This window comes from Pseudophryne corroboree, chromosome 5 (genome assembly GCF_028390025.1).
Source record: "Pseudophryne corroboree isolate aPseCor3 chromosome 5, aPseCor3.hap2, whole genome shotgun sequence".
In the NCBI taxonomy this organism is placed as follows: domain Eukaryota; kingdom Metazoa; phylum Chordata; class Amphibia; order Anura; family Myobatrachidae; genus Pseudophryne; species Pseudophryne corroboree.
In genome coordinates this window covers 455230071-455250064 of record NC_086448.1, presented here as the reverse complement: position 1 = coordinate 455250064, position 19994 = coordinate 455230071, and the positions used below count along the sequence as shown (strand labels likewise).

Sequence of the window (19994 nt, the reverse complement as noted above, 5' to 3'; positions counted from 1 at the left end):
GCAAAATAAGATTGAAACCAAATTGTACAGGAAAACCACTGCAGCAAAAACACTACTCCACCAGACGAGTCATTATTTTCCACCTATGGTGGAAAATATACCGAAAGGGGAGTTTCTTAGACTCCAAAGGAACTGCTCTGAGGCCGCGGTGTTCAAACCACAGAGTGTAGAACTGACCAATAGGCTCAAAGACGGGTTATAGTCATAACTCCATTAAAAGAGCTAAAAGCTCCCTTAGAGAAGTCAATAGAGACTTTCTGATTTTTGGCCAAAAGAACAACAAGCCAAGCAAAGATGAAAAATTGAGATTTGTCCTTAATTTCAGTCATGGATGGGATCAGATTAGAAACTTTATCCCAAAACACGGGCACATTCTTCTATCTGACAAGGATCTGTCCACACACATTGACCAGAATGTATCCGTGAGCTGGTGTCGAGCACCAAACTTAAGGGACCATCTTGTGAGAAGTCATTTCACTCGTACAGCTAGTAAACCTCCTGCATGGGTCTATTCCACGTGTAGCCTGCAAGGCATGTCAATATATGACTAGGAGCAAAGAAGTGATGGACAAATACGGCAATAGTAATAAAATCAAGAACTATATCAACTGCCGTATGACAGGAGTGGTCTACTGTATTACATGTGAATGTAGTAGCAAATACGTGGGCATGACTACCAGGATGGTGAAGCAACGCATCCTGGAGCATGTAGGAACGCAGCTATGGACTTAAGTAGAGGAAGACAGCTGACCACTGTAGCTAGGCATTTTCATCATGTGCATAGGGGCAACCTTGGAAGCTTTCGAGCATTTGGCTTGGAAAAGGTACACTTAGGTATCAGGGGTGGCGATCTAACAAAGGAACTGCTCAACGAGAAAGTTTCTGGACCTTCCGATTGGGTGCACCGGCACCAGGAGGTCTGAACGAGCACATCAATTATGGTGTGGTTATCTGATATGTCATTAGCATGCGCCCCCCTTATATGCCATGATAGACTCCCTTTGATAACAATCTGGGTGGGCTTCAATGATGACCAACGACAGTGGACTAACCTTACAACCATTAACTTTAGTGCTGGTATTAGGATTAGGATTAAAACTAAACCCTACCTTTTGCTGTTTAGTATATGGTCACGATACAACAGAATAGCATCTCTGACCCACTAGTTATCACTGGAAATATAAATTAGAAACCTTGTAACTTGTTTTCCTGTTTCTTATAGATATGTATTTCTCTTCTTTTCTCTATCGTCCTAGTGGATGCTGGGGTTCCTGAAAGGACCATGGGGAATAGCGGCTCCGCAGGAGACAGGGCACAAAAAGTAAAGCTTTTCCAGATCAGGTGGTGTGCACTGGCTCCTCCCCCTATGACCCTCCTCCAGACTCCAGTTAGATTTTTGTGCCCGGCCGAGAAGGGTGCAATCTAGGTGGCTCTCCTAAAGAGCTGCTTAGAAAAAGTTTAGCTTAGGTTTTTTATTTTACAGTGAGTCCTGCTGGCAACAGGATCACTGCAACGAGGGACTGAGGGGAGAAGAAGTGAACTCACCTGCGTGCAGGATGGATTGGCTTCTTGGCTACTGGACATCAGCTCCAGAGGGACGATCACAGGTACAGCCTGGATGGTCACCGGAGCCGCGCCGCCGGCCCCCTTGCAGATGCTGAAGTCAGAAGAGGTCCAGAATCGGCGGCTGAAGACTCCTGCAGTCTTCTAAAGGTAGCGCACAGCACTGCAGCTGTGCGCCATTTTCCTCTCAGCACACTTCACACGCAGTCACTGAGGGTGCAGGGCGCTGGGGGGGGGCGCCCTGGGAGGCAAATGTAACCTATATAAAGGCTAAAAATACCTCACACATAGCCCCCAGAGGCTATATGGAGATATTTAACCCCTGCCTGGATTCACTAAATAGCGGGAGACGAGCCCGCCGGAAAAGGGGCGGGGCCTATCTCCTCAGCACACGGCGCCATTTCCTCTCACAGCTCCGCTGGTCAGGACGGCTCCCAGGTCTCTCCCCTGCACTGCACTACAGAAACAGGGTAAAACAGAGAGGGGGGGCAAATTTATGGCGATATTTTGATATATATAAAGCAGCTATAAGGGAGCACTTATTATAAGGCTATCCCTGTTATATATAGCGCTTTTGGTGTGTGCTGGCAAACTCTCCCTCTGTCTCCCCAAAGGGCTAGTGGGTCCTGTCTTCGTTAGGAGCATTCCCTGTGTGTCTGCTGTGTGTCGGTACGTGTGTGTCGACATGTATGAGGACGATATTGGTGTGGAGGCGGAGCAATTGCCAAATATGAGGATGTCACCCCCTAGGGAGTCGACACCAGAATGGATGCCTTTATTTATGGAACTACGGGATAGTGTCAACACGCTAAAGCAGTCGTTTGACGACATGAGACGGCCGGACAATCAATTAGTGCCTGTCCAGGCGACTCAAACACCGTCAGGGGCTGTGAAACGCCCTTTGCCTCAGTCGGTCGACACAGACCCAGACACAGGCACTGACTCCAGTGGTGACGGTGACGAATCAACCGTATTTTCCAGTAGGGCCACACGTTATATGATTTTGGCAATGAAGGAGGCGTTACATTTAGCTGATACTACAGGTACCACTAAACAGGGTATTATGTGGGGTGTGAAAAAACTACCTATAGTTTTTCCTGAATCAGAAGAATTAAATGACGTGTGTAATGAAGCGTGGGTTGCCCCTGATAAAAAGCTGATAATTTCAAAGAAATTATTGGCATTATACCCTTTCCCGCCAGAGGTTAGGGAGCGCTGGGAAACACCTCCTAGGGTGGACAAGGCGCTAACACGCTTATCTAAACAAGTGGCGTTACCCTCTCCTGAGACGGCCGCACTTAAAGATCCATCAGATAGGAGGATGGAAAATATCCAAAAATGTATATACACACATGCAGGTGTTATACTACGACCAGCTATAGCGACTGCCTGGATGTGCAGTGCTGGGGTAGTTTGGTCAGAGTCCCTGATTGAAAATATTGATACCCTGGACAGGGACAATATTTTACTGTCGTTAGAACAAATAAAGGATGCATTTCTTTATATGCGTGATGCACAGAGGGATGTCTGCACACTGGCATCACGGGTAAGTGCTATGTCCATTTCGGCCAGAAGAGCTTTATGGACGCGACAGTGGACAGGCGATGCGGATTCAAAACGACATATGGAAGTTTTGCCGTATAAAGGGGAGGAGTTATTTGGAGTCGGTCTATCAGATTTGGTGGCCACGGCTACAGCCGGGAAATCCACCTTTCTACCTCAAGTCACTCCCCAACAGAAAAAGGCACCGACTTTTCAACCGCAGCCCTTTCGTTCCTTTAAAAATAAGAGAGCAAAGGGCTATTCATATCTGCCACGAGGCAGAGGTCGAGGGAAGAGACAGCAACAGGCAGCTCCTTCCCAGGAACAGAAGCCTTCCCCGGCTTCTACAAAAGCCTCAGCATGACGCTGGGGCTTCTCAAGCGGACTCGGGGACGGTGGGTGGTCGTCTCAAAAATTACAGCGCGCAGTGGGCTCACACGCAGGTAGATCCCTGGATCCTGCAGATAATATCTCAGGGGTACAGGTTGGAATTAGAGACAGATCCACCTCGCCGTTTCCTGAAGTCTGCTTTACCAACGTCCCCCTCCGAAAGGGAGACGGTTTTGGAAGCCATTCACAAGCTGTACTCTCAGCAGGTGATAGTCAAGGTACCTCTTCTACAACAAGGGAAGGGGTATTATTCCACTCTTTTTGTGGTACCGAAGCCGGATGGCTCGGTAAGGCCTATTCTAAATCTGAAGTCCTTGAACCTGTACATAAAGAAGTTCAAGTTCAAGATGGAGTCACTCAGAGCAGTGATAGCGAACCTCGAAGAGGGGGACTTTATGGTATCCTTGGACATCAAGGATGCGTATCTCCACGTTCCAATTTACCCCTCACACCAGGGGTACCTCAGGTTCGTTGTACAAAACTGTCACTATCAGTTTCAGACGCTGCCGTTCGGATTGTCCACGGCACCTCGGGTCTTTACAAAGGTAATGGCCGAGATGATTCTTCTTCGAAGAAAAGGCATATTAATTATCCCATACTTGGACGATCTCCTAATAAGGGCAAGGTCCAGAGAACAGCTAGAGATGGGATTAGCACTGTCTCAAGAAGTGCTAAAACAGCACGGGTGGATTCTGAATATTCCAAAATCCCAGTTAATGCCGACAACTCGTCTGCTGTTCCTAGGGATGATTCTGGACACGGTTCAGAAAAAGGTTTTTCTCCCGGAGGAAAAAGCCAAGGAGTTATCCGAGCTTGTCAGGAACCTCCTAAAACCAGGAAAGGTGTCTGTACATCAATGCACAAGAGTCCTGGGAAAAATGGCAGGGTCGCATCTTCAGATGCACCTGCGGATAACCCTGTCTCCAAGGACAAGGGTGTCTCTTCTGTGGTGGTTGCAGAGTGCTCATCTATTGGAGGGCCGCAGATTCGGCATACAGGATTGGATCCTGGTGACCACGGACGCCAGCCTGAGAGGCTGGGGAGCAGTCACACAAGGAAGAAACTTCCAGGGAGTATGGACGAGCCTGGAAACGTCTCTTCACATAAACATTCTGGAACTAAGAGCAATATACAATGCTCTAAGCCAGGCAGAACCTCTGCTTCAGGGAAAACCGGTGTTGATCCAGTCGGACAACATCACGGCAGTCGCCCATGTGAACAGACAGGGCGGCACAAGAAGCAGGAGTGCAATGGCAGAAGCTGCAAGGATTCTTCGCTGGGCAGAGAATCATGTGATAGCACTGTCAGCAGTGTTCATCCCGGGAGTGGACAACTGGGAAGCAGACTTCCTCAGCAGACACGATCTTCACCCGGGAGAGTGGGGACTTCATCCAGAAGTCTTCCACTTGCTGGTAACCCGTTGGGAAAGACCAATGGTGGACATGATGGCGTCTCGCCTCAACAAAAAACTGGACAGGTATTGCGCCAGGTCAAGAGATCCGCAGGCAATAGCTGTGGACGCGCTGGTAACGCCTTGGGTGTACCAGTCGGTGTATGTGTTTCCTCCTCTGCCTCTCATACCAAAAGTATTGAGAATTATACGGCAAAGAGGCGTAAGGACGATACTAGTGGTTCCGGATTGGCCAAGAAGGACTTGGTACCCGGAACTTCAAGAGATGATCACGGAAGATCCGTGGCCTCTACCTCTAAGGAGGGACTTGCTTCAGCAGGGTCCCTGTCTGTTTCAAGACTTACCGCGGCTGCGTTTGACGGCATGGCGGTTGAACGCCGGATCCTAAAGGAAAAAGGCATGCCGGAAGAAGTCATTCCTACTTTGATTAAAGCAAGGAAGGAAGTAACCGTGCAACATTATCACCGAATTTGGCGAAAATATGTTGCGTGGTGCGAAGATCGGAGTGCTCCGACGGAGGAATTTCAACTGGGTCGATTCCTACATTTCCTGCAATCAGGATTGTCTATGGGTCTCAAATTGGGATCTATTAAGGTTCAAATTTCGGCCCTGTCGATTTTCTTTCAAAAAGAATTGGCTTCAGTCCCTGAAGTCCAGACCTTTGTTAAGGGAGTGCTACATATACAGCCTCCTGTGGTGCCTCCAGTGGCACCGTGGGATCTCAATGTGGTTTTGGACTTTCTAAAATCTCATTGGTTTGAACCACTAAAGAAGGTGGATTTGAAATATCTCACATGGAAAGTGACCATGCTTCTAGCCCTGGCTTCGGCCAGGAGAGTGTCAGAACTGGCAGCTTTATCTTACAAAAGCCCATATCTGATTTTCCATTCGGACAGGGCAGAACTGCGGACTCGTCCGCATTTTCTCCCTAAGGTGGTGTCAGCATTTCATCTGAACCAGCCTATTGTAGTGCCTGCGGCTACAAGTGACTTGGAGGACTCCAAGTTACTGGACGTTGTCAGAGCATTAAAAATATATATTGCAAGGACAGCTGGAGTCAGAAAATCTGACTCGTTGTTTATATTGTATGCACCCAACAAGATGGGTGCTCCTGCGTCTAAGCAGACGATTGCTCGTTGGATCTGTAGCACAATCCAACTTGCACATTCTGTGGCAGGCCATGCCACAGCCTAAATCTGTAAAGGCCCACTCCACAAGGAAGGTGGGCTCATCTTGGGCGGCTGCCCGAGGGGTCTCGGCATTACAACTTTGCCGAGCAGCTACGTGGTCAGGGGAGAACACGTTTGTAAAATTTTACAAATTTGATACTCTGGCTAAGGAGGACCTGGAGTTCTCTCATTCGGTGCTGCAGAGTCATCCGCACTCTCCCGCCCGTTTGGGAGCTTTGGTATAATCCCCATGGTCCTTTCAGGAACCCCAGCATCCACTAGGACGATAGAGAAAATAAGATTTTACTTACCGATAAATCTATTTCTCGGAGTCCGTAGTGGATGCTGGGCGCCCATCCCAAGTGCGGATTATCTGCAATAATTGTACATAGTTATTGTTAACTAATTCGGGTTATTGTTGAAGGAAGCCATCTTTCAGAGGCTCCGCTGTTATCATACTGTTAACTGGGTTTAGATCACAAGTTGTACGGTGTGATTGGTGTGGCTGGTATGAGTCTTACCCGGGATTCAAAATCCTCCCTTATTGTGTACGCTCGTCCGGGCACAGTACCTAACTGGAGTCTGGAGGAGGGTCATAGGGGGAGGAGCCAGTGCACACCACCTGATCTGGAAAAGCTTTACTTTTTGTGCCCTGTCTCCTGCGGAGCCGCTATTCCCCATGGTCCTTTCAGGAACCCCAGCATCCACTACGGACTCCGAGAAATAGATTTATCGGTAAGTAAAATCTTATTTTTTTCTTTTTCTTCTCTGAATGTTGATGGTGCTTTTTCTTAATTATTCGCACCCTATCGGGCGTCTCTTGTTCTATACCATAAGGGCATATATATTTGCAAAATCAACAAATTACAACAGTCGACAAATATAAGTAGTGGTAAAAATTTTTATTTATGCATACACATGTACGGGTTTGTGCACATCCACACATACCACTATAATATTATTCTGAATGTAATTGTGACTGTATGTTTAAAATATAGTGAGCATGGGAATAGACGAATCTCCAAGGGATGACCCTATATAAACACAGATGCTCCCCTATTTTCAAAGGACGATGCTCCATATAATGCCGAATATTTTGATTAAACTGAGGGTTATTATCACCCTGCGACACCAGTATTAGACGCCTTTGATATAATCACATTCATAATAATATAGCTACTCCAAGCGGGTCATTAGTGATCTATTTGGACACTGATTTGATGCAGTATCACATCAATATTAATGATTCTTTAGCAATCTATTATTGCACGAGCAACGCATCAGGTGTGCGTGCGCATACATTTATGTTTGGTACCCACTCATAGAATGTTGTTTGTTTCTGTTTGTTTTTTTGGGGGTTTCTGTTTTTATTCTTATTATTTTTGGTTTTTACTACTTCTGTTCCTATGCAAGATTTAAACATGTTTTTGGCTCTACAGTGAACTGTAGGGTACTTTACTTACTTATTTATTTCCATTTCATGTCATCCTGCATGTGAGAACAGAGTCTGTCCTAACAATGTGCATATGCTGGGTTACTTGAGTCAGTACAGGTGTACAATTAAGTAATCACCCACATGTGAATCCTTAAATTGTGCTCCTGAAATCAGTGCAAATATCACTGGCTGCAGGAGCTGTCAATCACATTGTAGCATGATGGTGATAGGTCATCTCTGAAATAAAAGGTTAGCTGCTGGGCTCAACCACACATGCCAAACCAATGCAGTGATGTGAGCAAGCCATAAGGTGAAACAGGTTATCCGCACTCCAATTGTGTCTGAACTACGTGGGCATCATGGACCAATGACTCTCCAATGCTCTGGTTCCCTCATGGGTTAATGCTGAATAGGTAACTAATCCTCTTTCTGCCAGCTCTCATCCTTGAATTGCGGAGTGGCACCTTGCAATGTCAATAGACAACAGGGTGTCACTACCGCTCAAACAAGGAAAGCAGTACGGCTTTCTTTCCTTCCTTCCTACCCGGCTGTCGCTCTCTCATCCACCGGCCGCTGGACCAGTATAGGCGACTGGCTGCCAAGACGGTGTGACAGCAGAAGTGATTCACCAATGGTATCGATGGGTACACTGTAATTTTCCTACCACTTGAATTCCGTTGGGGATTATTCTAGGATTTATAGCTGCATAAAGGGCAATACTGTGACTACAGCGAGAAATTCCTTTACAATCTCAATACTTACCATGGTTGAATATCCTTTGATGCTTGTCATAGTACGAGTCCAATTTATAGGAAGGTTTGGGAATTATTATGACTCCAATATACCCCAATTCTAATTAGGGTAAAGGTTTACAGTGCTGTGAAAATCAGGCACTTATGATACGATTCATTATACTGTCAGCAAGTATTTAGGATTATATCTTTTGTGGTCTTATTAAAGTTGGAGTGTAAATAGGAGGACAATATACCTATATCGGCTCAATATTTCAACACCATTGAGGTGTGTTCAAACTCTTACGGAACTGACGACAGGAGCACTGTTTTTTATTTTGTATATACGAGGGGCAATGTGGCACTATAACATAGTATATAATCCCGTGGTACTAATTGAGCATGGATTAATACGGACAATTTCCGGATAATTATGACTGGTCTGTGATATACCCCTCAAATCAATTTGATTTTGGAAATATATACGATTTTGTTCGGTGAATAAATTCCTATTGAGGTGTTTAACTTGCACATTAGAACTGGACTTAGGTACACAGGTTATGTGCTTTATATTTCTTATGTGTGTATATGTTGTATATGTCCTAGTCTAATCCCTGTGCCCATTTTAATGGTATCAATAAAGGTTACATTTAATATACTCTATTGTAGTTGTCTGGTCCAATTTGGCTGTGAAGTAATTCATTTTGAGTGCCCCCATAATAGTCTTCTTTTTCTCGTGTGTGTGTATGTGTGTGTATGCTATTGTGTCTGACTCTGGGGAGCAACACCAACCCTCTCACAATCTTGATAATTTATATTTCATTCTTGAGTTATTTGGTTATGTGTTATCACCAACCTCCTTGTCTAAGTTAACAGTCTATGCCCTTGTGGCAATTCTCTATTCCAAGGAGGGGCTTTGTGCGGACTATCTCTCGGTGTGTTATTGTAGCCGGAGATTCTTCCCAGAACTTTCTGCACTCAGGGGCAAAGGGGAATGTATGCAAAAACCGTTTTGACAGCTGATATTTCTTATCTCTTTCTTTTCCAGGCTAGCTTAAATAAATCATCTAATTCTTTAGAATCCGGAAATGTGACAGTTTGTTTTGAGGGAGGAAAAACAGCTGCTGATTTGCAGTGTCCTCTAGGGGGAGCTTTAGCACATCCCTTATAGCTAAAATGAGGGGTTCAATACCCTGTGTAGTAGTGGAAGTTCGTGTTTTGTGGGCATTTGCAGTGAGCTGAGATGACATCAGACTTCATAGTTTTGATTGCACCTAGCCAGGAAGGCTCGTGACCCTCCCCCACATTCTCCTCAACGTTTTGTGAGGACTGACTACACTGCTCACATGAAATGGAACCAGATGAGAGTGGGGAGAATCTGGTGTTACATATACTGCATAACTTGTGTTTACCAAGATGAAAAGTAATACACATACAACACAGACCATTTTTCAGTGCAAGCCTGCCCTATTGCATGTGAGAGGAGACACAGAGGAAGAGAAGCCACCAGCACACCCAACGCTAGAGAACCCCAGTGAGGCTGTCAGTGTTTTCATATCAATGAAAACTATTTGTTTGCAACCATTTCCTCTTTAGGAATAAGTAATGTACACAAATAGCTGCTCTCCCCCTAAACTACACCCGGTACCAGTGATCCAGTGCGTGTCAGAGTCCGGAGGAGCTGTATGAGGCTGCGGCTGCTTATGCAGAGGAAGGTGCCAAAATGCAGCTGAGCCCGCTCAGATGTAGCTCCGGCCCCCGAAATGGCGCTGGAGCTACTGAATATATTTATACTGGCCATGTCTCCAAAACATGCTGTAACCCCACATGAATGCTAAGTTTAGCCCACCGCTAGCCTGTTTTACACAGGGGCTATAGCAGGTCCCCCCCAGTAGGGACCTGTATGCCTCACCTGTGTGACAACCGCACCATGAACCGGGGGGCCCCCAGTTTGTACTCGCCACCGACGTTCACCTTCAGGCATTTGTTTGAAGTGTGCGACGGGCTGCGGTTGCGACAGCCAAGGCACAGTGCCCCACTGAACAAATAACCCCTCAGGTGGTCCTGCATCGAGGAAGTGGCTCTGCACCTCGCAAGGCTGGTGACCCCCCCTCCCCTAACTCCCACGGCGCAGGTATGCTGTTGCCCAAACAGCATACTGAAATAAACAAAAGTTTAAAACCAAATGAAGAAACTCTGGAGCTAGCAGAGTGTGCATCCTCTCCTGAGGGCACATTTTTCTAAACAGGGGAGGGTGCATAGAGGGGAGGAGCCAGTACACTCAGTTGAAGAGATTTAAAGTGCACTGGCTCCTTTGGACCCCGTCTATACCCCATCGTACTAATGTGTCCCCATTATCCCTTATGGATGCTAGAGAGTCTTTTTACATGATTATGGCTCGATTGTAGGCAGAAAGTCAATTTATTCCATCACAACAAATAATTACAATTCAAAACAAATTAACTGTCGAAAGAAAGATGTCCTTGCCATATCAACTACAGGTTCATCAGTGGACAACAGTTTGGTGTTGTCTTCAACTGTGGAGCATGTTTGCTCAGTCTTCATCTGCAATGGCTAACTCTGTGGCATGACAACCATACCTCTCTTGGATTACACATCAGATTATGAAGAATCACTGAAATCTTTCACCTGATGGTTAAATGCACAGAAATTGTTACTATTATATGTTGCTGGGGAACTCCCCTCAGGAAAAGTAGCACAAGAGAAATGGTCACAAGAAAAGCAAAAACTTCACATAAATGTGTACATGAAATAAGAGCAGTATCGAATGCTGTTTTAACATTTGCTAGGAAAGCACATAAGACAACAAGACAGCGTGGGTATTATAAATCATCTGGAAGGCACCTGAAGTAAAACCACAATTAGTGGAGGTAGCAAAATATATCTTGGGTGGAAATTAAATCGAAACTTAATTTTAGTTTTCCATGTAACAGGCAAAAATAATGCAGGGGGCGTATTCCTGAGTTGAAGTCATGGTTTTTCAAGGGGAACAGTCTCTTATGAAGTCTTCCAGGTCTGACAAACATGTGGACTACTTCAGTATAGCAACAAAGTCATAGTACTGATTCCTGGCAAACCATTCTAAATGCAGAAGGAAAAGCTATTTGTGATTCCAACAGAACCTGAGATTAGCAAAAAACGCCAATACTTTCAGTTACCTATTTTAGAGTATGATATATTTCATATTGTATGTTTGTTTCCTAGTTACATTGACCAAGGCCGTAATCCTCAGCTTTACACAAAGGAGTGTCTGGAGCGGGCATTGGCAAAAAATGAGCAAGTGAAGGGTAAAATTGATACAATGAAGGTAGGTTTAGCATGTTGGATTATTTTTTTTTTTCTTAGTCTTGTTAATTGGTTAGTGCAAGTTGGTGGGTGTGGGGTGTTTTTTTTTCCCCCCTGGCACACACTTCTATACCTATGGGGTTTGCACACACATACAATGTTGGCTTGATCACTTTTACTATTTTGTACAGTTTTGACTATCTAGTACAGTCTATTTAACCTTGCGATACCGACCCCGCAGGAGTGCGCATCGGGATCAAATCGGTATCGTAAGCTGGCTAACACCTTGCAATGTGCACTAACTTTCCTTGCGAATTTGACTATATAGTCAAAATCACAAGGTAATATCGAACGCACCGTGTGTACACACCTAAAGTTTTGTTTGTGCATCTCCAATTCTTAGCCATGTTCAGACTCTTAGGTGAGTACATAAGAAATTATTAGTATTATTTTTTTTTATTTTTTTTAAGTATTAATTACCTGGTTTCATATGTTGCTCAGTGTTTGTTGTGCTGTTCTGAATATGAATATTCACTGTGATTCCCACACCAGCTGCCCCTGAAAAGTTTTAGGAAGTGATTAATAAATAGGCTAGCGCTCAAGAAGAGCAATTTTTAATGTGTTTGAGTGAACACCAGGCAGTATGCAACAATGAACTATGCTTCACTGAACAACATCTCCACACTGGTAATAACCATTACAAGCAGGTTATGAATCACATGTTTAAATACACAGATGAGTTTGTATATAAGGTGAAAGGCAGGTTGGATTTTCTAGTAGTCCCATAGCTTCAGAGATGACAGGTTGAATGGATTCCTTCTGTTTTCATCCTATTTAAGTCCTGAATAAGTCCTTCGTTTTCTTAAATTATAAAAATACAAAAAAAATAAACACATAATAATAATAATAATAATAATAATAATAAAAAACTGCTGCGCATCCTTAGCAGTTCTCTGTAAAGCTGGGAACACAGTAGGCAAATTGTTTTGTTAACGATATGGACAATAACATTTCGGAATGATATTGTCCAGTGTGTACGCACTATTTTGTCAACGATCTACTCTCCTGCGGATCGTTGACTAGGTCTTCTGTCGTCTGTACATGCAGGTCAGTTTTGACTATATCATCTAAGACTGCATGTTTGTGGGGGGGCGCCGGGATGATGTCACTGAACGATATTGCTAGCGATATCGTTCAGTGTGTATGCGTGTCGTTTGCCCGAGAGTTCAAGGGCAAACACAGACGATATTACTCATGGAGCATAGTGTTTAATGTGTACACAGCTTTTAGAATGGTTACTACGCATGTGTGTTCATTAATTTCAATCCGCGCTAATAAACTCACCCCCTACTAAAAAATTAAAAAACACTGCTCATCCTTAGCAGTTCTCCAAGCGTAGCCTTTAATATGGCAGTTAGGAGCTTTTTGGATGGTATTTTATCTCTCTCCACTTTATACCTCTCTGATGCTTAGTGCATCTCCCCCTTAACCAAGTGTGGACATAAATAGAGCGAGCGCAACAAACCCCTTGCGGGCTCGGTAGCGACCTGCAGTCGCCACGGTTTCTAGTCCCACTCTATGGGTGTCGTGGACACCCACAATTGTGAATAGTACCTGTTGGTCTGCATGCCAACCGTCTGGATTGTGAGGGGGTGGGATGCAGGGGGAGGTATTGTGACCGCCGGTCACATAACTACATCTCCCAAATGTGAGGGGGGGTCTCTGTTCACTCTTCCCTCTCCCCTCTCTAGGACCTTACTAAGAAAACATTGCTTTCCTTCTTAACCCAAGAGTATTTCTCTGCTGCTAGTCTCTCAGTGGAGAGCCTTTGTTGCATTTAACAAGTGGTGGGTATGAGACTCCACGCTTGAGAAGTACTGTTTGCAGATTTTTTTTCTTTTTAAAATGTTTATAAAGACAAACGTTAGCTATACAAAGAGAAATTCTATGGCATCGTTGCAAGTTAATGTGTTTGTCATAGTATTCTCTTTCTCACTACACCAAACCCATAATCATTCTACACCCCTTGTTTCCACACACCGAGAAAGGAAAGTGTTGAAGACCATGCCCTGCTACTTCCACTAACCCTCCATTTATATGTCTTCAAAGATGAGATGGGCATTGGGACTGCTAGGGGAATATAAAAAAAGATTCAAGCATATCACACTGTATGGGAGTATCAGAACCGCAACAAGCACTGACCAGATTATTGTATGTAGAACCTTTTTAATGCCACTTTGGAGTAAGACTACAGGACACATTAATAAACCAACTTTTGAAACAAGATGTTACTCCTAGATTCTGTGGTCGGTGGGATAAGTTAGTGAACTTGTACATCTTATGACAAACTAGGGGATAAATGTAAGAGTGTGATTCCTTAAAAAAAAAAAAAAAAAAGTCAGTTTAGCGCTTAACTCCAATTATTTTAAGACTCGCACATATAATAGGATGCAACAACATGCAAACTCGCATTTTTTTTCACATTACCACAACTTGCAATGTTCAGTCTCATCCATGGGGCAGATGTATTAACCTGGAGAAGGCAAAGGAAGTGCTAAACCAGTGATATGTGCAAGGTGATAAATGCACCAGCCAATCAGATCCTAACTGTTAATTTACATATTGAAGCTGATTGTTCGTTTATCACCTTGCACACATCACTGGTCTATCACTTCCTTATGCCTTCTCCAGGTTAATACATCTGCCCCCATATGTTTTCCCATTTTGAAGATACAACTTGCCCAATGTAATAGCGTGTGAGTTTACAACTCGCACCCAAAAACTTGCCAAAAAATAGACCAGGCTCACTACATGGTGATTCTCCTGCAGAGTCCACAGGTTATCCACAGGATAACATTGGGATATGATGACGCGACAGTGGATTTGCACCAGTCAAAGCTTTTAGCATCCCAGCATCCGTATATCCCCGCCTCCTGGCTCAGGCAAATCAGTTTTTTGTTTGGTGCGGCAGGAGCCGGACCATAGCCAAGAGGGCTAAAAAGTGTCTTATACGTACCTTAGAGTCGCTCCAACATCTCCCCGCCGGGTCGCGACAACGTTTGCCCACGAATACAGTGCTATTGCGGCGGGTGTCTGGGTCTGATGTACCAGCAAGTCCAGCAGACGTTACCAGAGCACGGGGAGATGGTAAGGCATCGGTTCCGCTTAGAGGGAGAACACGGATACAGCCGCACTGTTTTGGGAGGAGACTACCAAACAGTCACTGACGCGGCTGCCCCCTAGGGTGCACCAGCGCTAGGCCCTAGGGATTATAGGCTGCAGGGGTAGTATGAGGCCGCAATCCCTAGGGTGAGGTAGGCAGTGGGGAGTAAGATGCTCCCTTGGTTGTCCCTTCCCCTGGTTCATGACCAGTTTCCTCCGAGTCTCCCGCCATGTCCTGATTTCCCGCTTCTGTCTGAGACGCTGTGTATCTAAGGGCGCCCAGTCGCAGCATAGGCGTCGGTGTGCACTTGGGCGTCTGTGTTCACTGTAGGTTCATGGGATGAGTGTGTACACTAATAGCGTCTGGATCCACTCAACGTTCATTAACGTATTGATCGATCCTGGAAGCGGGGTGAGTCTCCCTGTATCCCACTCTGAGTCGGGTAATACAGCACTAAGGCTCTATCTACCTTTGAATAAGAATAATTGGATAAGTGCCTGACGGCTATGAGTCTGATAACTATTGCTGCGGTTTTCTTTCGCTATGTGACTGAATACGGATAAATCCTATGTAAGGTATTATTGTAATATGTTTCTCCTACATACTTGAAATGTATTTGTAGTTGATTATGTGCTCATATTGCTTATTACACTAATGTATAACCTGTAACTGAATGCTAGTGTGATTGCTGTCTTTACTATAATTCTGTGTATTCAGATCCTCAATGCAGGTGCAAAGCAGGGTAGGGTCTGATTGTATGTCACTCGAACAACATTTTAAAGTGAGTACACTTACAAATTGTGTAGTTAACACTGTACAAATGTGATTATTTATCAGGTCTAATAGCGGCAAGGATCCGTTTCAGAATGGTTTGTGTAAATTTGTTTTAGCTTTCACCAAAGTCTCTTGAAAAATACAAGGCAGACACAGGTGCAAGTGGATCCACCATGGGCTACTTTTGCACAGACATTATCCATTATAGCTAAGTGGATAATGCCAACTTCTGTACCAGGGATAGGTTACACTATTAATCCTTACATGCAGCATTCTACCTGGGGTTTATTACATCCAGCAGGGGAAGCAGCAGCCTGTCAACAAAAACAGGCTGAAAGTCCTGTGGTAAGTAAAGAACATAGACCTGAAATATCTTCGCAGTCTACACGTTTCAGATGAGGATTCATCAGGATGAGGACTCGTCACACTCCGGTTCTGCGTACGGTGATGAGGAGGAAGGCCTCGGCTCAGTGGACATATCAGAGCTAATTAATGCAATGAAAGCCATTCCATCCTTAGAGGAGGCAGCAGAGCCTACATTAAAATCTAAGGCACCTGTGTTTAAACGTCCCAAAACAGTTAGGACTGAGTTTCCTGGATCAGAACAGCGGACGGAAATTATGCAAGTGGGTTGGGTTACGCCAAGTAAGAAGTTTGGAATTCCAAGGAAATGGAATTCCATTTATCCTCTTTCAGCTGGGGACTGTTTAAAAAGGGAGGTGGCTCATAAAGTAGATACGCATGTCATTTGATTGGTGTGAAAAGCTACATTACCTCTGCCTTCAAAATCATTACATGATGTCATGGATAGGAGAGTTGATGGTTTTAAAACAAAACATTTTTTCCTTGTCTGGGGCAATCATAATACCTACATGGAAAGCAGATTCAGAATCCAAGAAAGTTCTGGAGTCTTTGCCTTTTACTGGAGATATTCTTTTTGGTAAAGAATTAACCACTATTGGAGTCAGAAGCAGACTCCAAGAAAGTGAAGTTTTCTTCCACACACAAAGTCAAGCCTAGTTTTCCAGCCTTCCGGTCTAAAGGAAAAGGTGATGGCAAACAGTCCCAATACAAGAAGTCTGGTAAGACTAAAAAGCATTGGGCTACCAGAGGACCGGCTTCCAAATCAGAAGATAAGCAATCAGCTTGATGGTGCGGGCCTCCACCTGGGGGACCCCAGGGTGGGAGGCTGACTTCTTCAGTTTGCACAGATCTGGCAACAGTCTACCACAGATGCCTGGGTGCAAGAAGCGGTATCTCACGGTTATGCATTTGCTTTCAAGAAACACCCTCCTCAAAGGTTTTTATATTGTACCAGTACGTCTTCAGTGGAGAAGAAGGCCGGGGCTTTGCAAGAGGCAGTTCAGAAATTGCTTATGTCAGGAGTAATCATCCCAGTTCCTCCTGTGCAACGAGGACAGGGTTTTTATTCCAACCTGTTTCTAGTCCAGAAGCCAAATGAGTCGTTCCGGCTCATACTCAATCTCAAAGCACTGAACAAGTACATTTGGGTGCCTCAGTTTCATATGGAGACTTTATGGCCCATTATTTTGGCCATGAAGCAGGAGGATTTTATGGTATGCCTGAATATCCAGGATGCTTACCTACATGTTCCTATAACACTGTCCCATCGGCGCTATCTCAGGTTTGCTGTCCTACAGCAACATTTTCAGCTTCAGGTCCTACCATTTGGACTGGCCACAGCTCCCAAAGTATTCACCAAAATTATGGCGGTGATGGCATCTTATCTCCATCAGCACGGGATAAGGATTTTTCCATACCTCGACGACTTATTAATCCTGGTACAGTCTCAGGAATTGCTCCAGTGTCATCTGCAACAGTTTGCAGAGACACTGTTGGCTCATAAATTGGGCAAAGTCGTCTCTGATCCCGCCACAACGAACGACTCATTTGGGGGCTGTTGTGGATTCAGGACTTCAGAGTATTTCAACCTCTAAACAAAATATCCAAAATTCAGTCAAGGATTCAGGAGCTGCTACACAGTCAAAGGGTATCTATTCACGCGGCAATGCATGAGATGGGGTTGATGGTGTTGACATTCGACATGGTGCAGTATGCTCCGTACCATTCGGGGCCTCTGCAGCGTCTGATCCTTTCCAAATGGAATGGTTTTCATCAGACCATAAAAACGCAGACTATTGTCCTTACTCAGGGAGTAAGGAGGTCATTAGCCTGGTGGCTACAGACATCCCGCCTGGACAAAGAGACCCTTTTGGATATCGGATTGGGAAATTCTGACAACGGATGCCAATCTTCAGGGCTGAGGAGCAGTGTCAGGAAGGAGTTGCTTCCAGGGGCAGTGGACCAGGGAAGAAAGTTGCCTGCCAATAAATAGATTGGAACTTTGGCCCATATATATGGCACTTATTCAGGCAAAGGACATCCTTTAGGGGAAACCAGTCCAAATCCGCTCGGACAATGTAACGGCGGTAGCGTACCTCAGCCATCAAGGAGGAACTCGCAGCCAGTATGCGATGAAGGAGGTAAGTCACACATTAAAGTGGGCAGAACTTCATCTTCCAGCCTTGTCCGCAGTATTCATTCCGGGAGTCCTAAACTGGGAAGCGGATTTTCTCAGTCAACACGCTATTCAGGCAAACGAATGGGCTTTATACCCAGAGGTCTTCCAAATTCTGGTAGACAAATGGGTATTACCGGAGAGAGATCACATGGCATCACGCCAGAACAACAAAGTTCCCGCATGCGGGTCAAGAACAAATGATCCTAGAGCGATCTTTGTGGATGCCTGGTCACTGAAGTGGGACTTTCATCTAGCCTATGTCTTTCCACCCATCGCCCTGTTACCCAGGGTAATGCAAAAGGTAAAACAAGGAAAGGGCGCCATGATACTAATAGCTCCAGCTTGACCCAGAAGACATTCGTACACAGATCTACAGAGGTGGTCGATGAATGCTCCATTTCTACTCCTTCAACGTCCAGATCACCTGTCTCAGGGTCCTTGCTATCACCAGCACTTGGATCGATTGTCTTTGACGGCGTCGCTCTTAAGACCATTCTTGAAAGCAAGAGGATTCTCACAACCGGTGATTCAAACTATGCTCAAAGCAAGGAAACCTTCCTCGCGTTTATCACCGACTATGGCAAACCTATATACAGTGTTGCAGTGACCGGAAACTTGACCCTAGGGCATTCAGAGTTTCAAGAGTCCTGGCATTTCTTCAGGCAGGAATGGACAAAGGTCTACGAGTGGCCCTTTTTTTTTTTTTTTAAACCGTAGCGAGCGGTTCTCAGAACCAAATCTGGGTATCTTCCTATGGTGGTGTCTAAGTTCCACCTTAACAAAGAAATTGTAGTCCCAGCCTTCCAGAACCCGGACCTTTCCACGGGAGATGCATCGTTGGACGTAGTCTGGGCCTTAAGGATCTACGTGGATCGTACCAGTACCATCAGAAAGACGGATACTCTTTTTGTTCTCTACGGGTTTCACAAGAGGATGGCTTGGGATGACAATTTCGGAAGCATACTCTCAAGCTGATCTCCCTGTTCCGGCTAATGTCTCTGCTCACTCTACTTGTAAGGTAGGTCCGTCGTGGGCAGCACAACGTGGTGCTTCTGCAATACAGATATGTAAGGCAGCCACATGGCCTTACATTAACACATTCATTAGACATTATGCCTTTGATACCTTTGCCTCTCAGGACGCTGAATTCGGGCGAAGGATTCTCCTGTCTAATCAGGAGCGTCCCCACCACTAAATTGCACACTAGTCGAGATTGACTTGCCTGCACAGTCTATCTAGCCTTGTGATACCGACCCACGGGGCAGCACATCTGGATCGCAAGTTGCCAAGCACCTTTAGATGTGCACTGACTTTCTTTAAGATTTTGACTGTATAGTCTTAATCTTAGATTTCTCACCATGTCTATGCAACTTAACATCTCTCTCTTCCTTCTCTGTACGCAAATTGCTGCACACCTTAAACTGTGAACCAGTAAAAGAATGAGTAAATTTACTAAGGTGCGAGTTTGTTTTAGAACTGGTAATGTTGCTCATAGCAACCAATTAGATTCTACGTAACATTTTATCTAGCTACTTCTAGAAGATAGTAAATCTGGTTGCTATGGGCAACATCACCAGTTCTAAAAAAAAAAAAAAAAAAACACCCACCTTAGTTCATTTACCCCTTACTGTTCAGTGGCTTAGCTACTCTGAACATGATTTCATATCAGGCCTGGAACATACCATTAATACCAGCAATTAGCTCAGAGTGCTATAAATCCTAGTGGAAGGAAATGAAGCACAGCCTGCTTGCTAATAGTCTTTTAAATCTGTGCAGTTGCCAGTCCCACTTTGTGTCCTTGAAGCATCTATCGACTAAACAATAATTATTTCTCTGTTCTAATAGACTTTGTATTGGGTTGTTGACATTGTTCTGTAGACTGCTTTATTCCCCATCCCACTGTAAACTTGCATAGTACTGTTCAAGTAAGTCAGCAAAGTTTGTCTACAAAATAATAAAACTAAAAAT

The 19994-nt window shown here is 44.7% G+C and overlaps 1 protein-coding gene and 1 long non-coding RNA gene across 3 annotated transcripts in view; one reads left to right on the top strand and one right to left on the bottom strand.

Moving 5' to 3' along the window:
* MED10 (mediator complex subunit 10) overlaps positions 1-19994 on the top strand; it is a 93761-nt gene that overhangs the window by 70965 nt on the left and 2802 nt on the right. The window contains exons 3-4 of one of the 2 annotated variants that reach the window (XM_063922934.1): positions 11467-11569; positions 15428-15491. In XM_063922934.1, the coding sequence (XP_063779004.1) occupies positions 11467-11569; positions 15428-15463 (139 nt within the window). In that variant the 3' untranslated portion in view covers positions 15464-15491. The remainder of the gene's footprint in view (positions 1-11466; positions 11570-15427; positions 15492-19994) is intronic. The other variant, XM_063922933.1, reaches the window with a different exon arrangement.
* The window catches only part of LOC134927860 (uncharacterized), a 167893-nt gene continuing 158553 nt past the window's right edge, over positions 10655-19994 (bottom strand). The window contains exons 2-3 of the long non-coding RNA XR_010177754.1: positions 12028-12105; positions 10655-10890 (exon numbers count right to left, since the gene is read on the bottom strand). This is a non-coding gene — a long non-coding RNA (uncharacterized LOC134927860). The remainder of the gene's footprint in view (positions 10891-12027; positions 12106-19994) is intronic.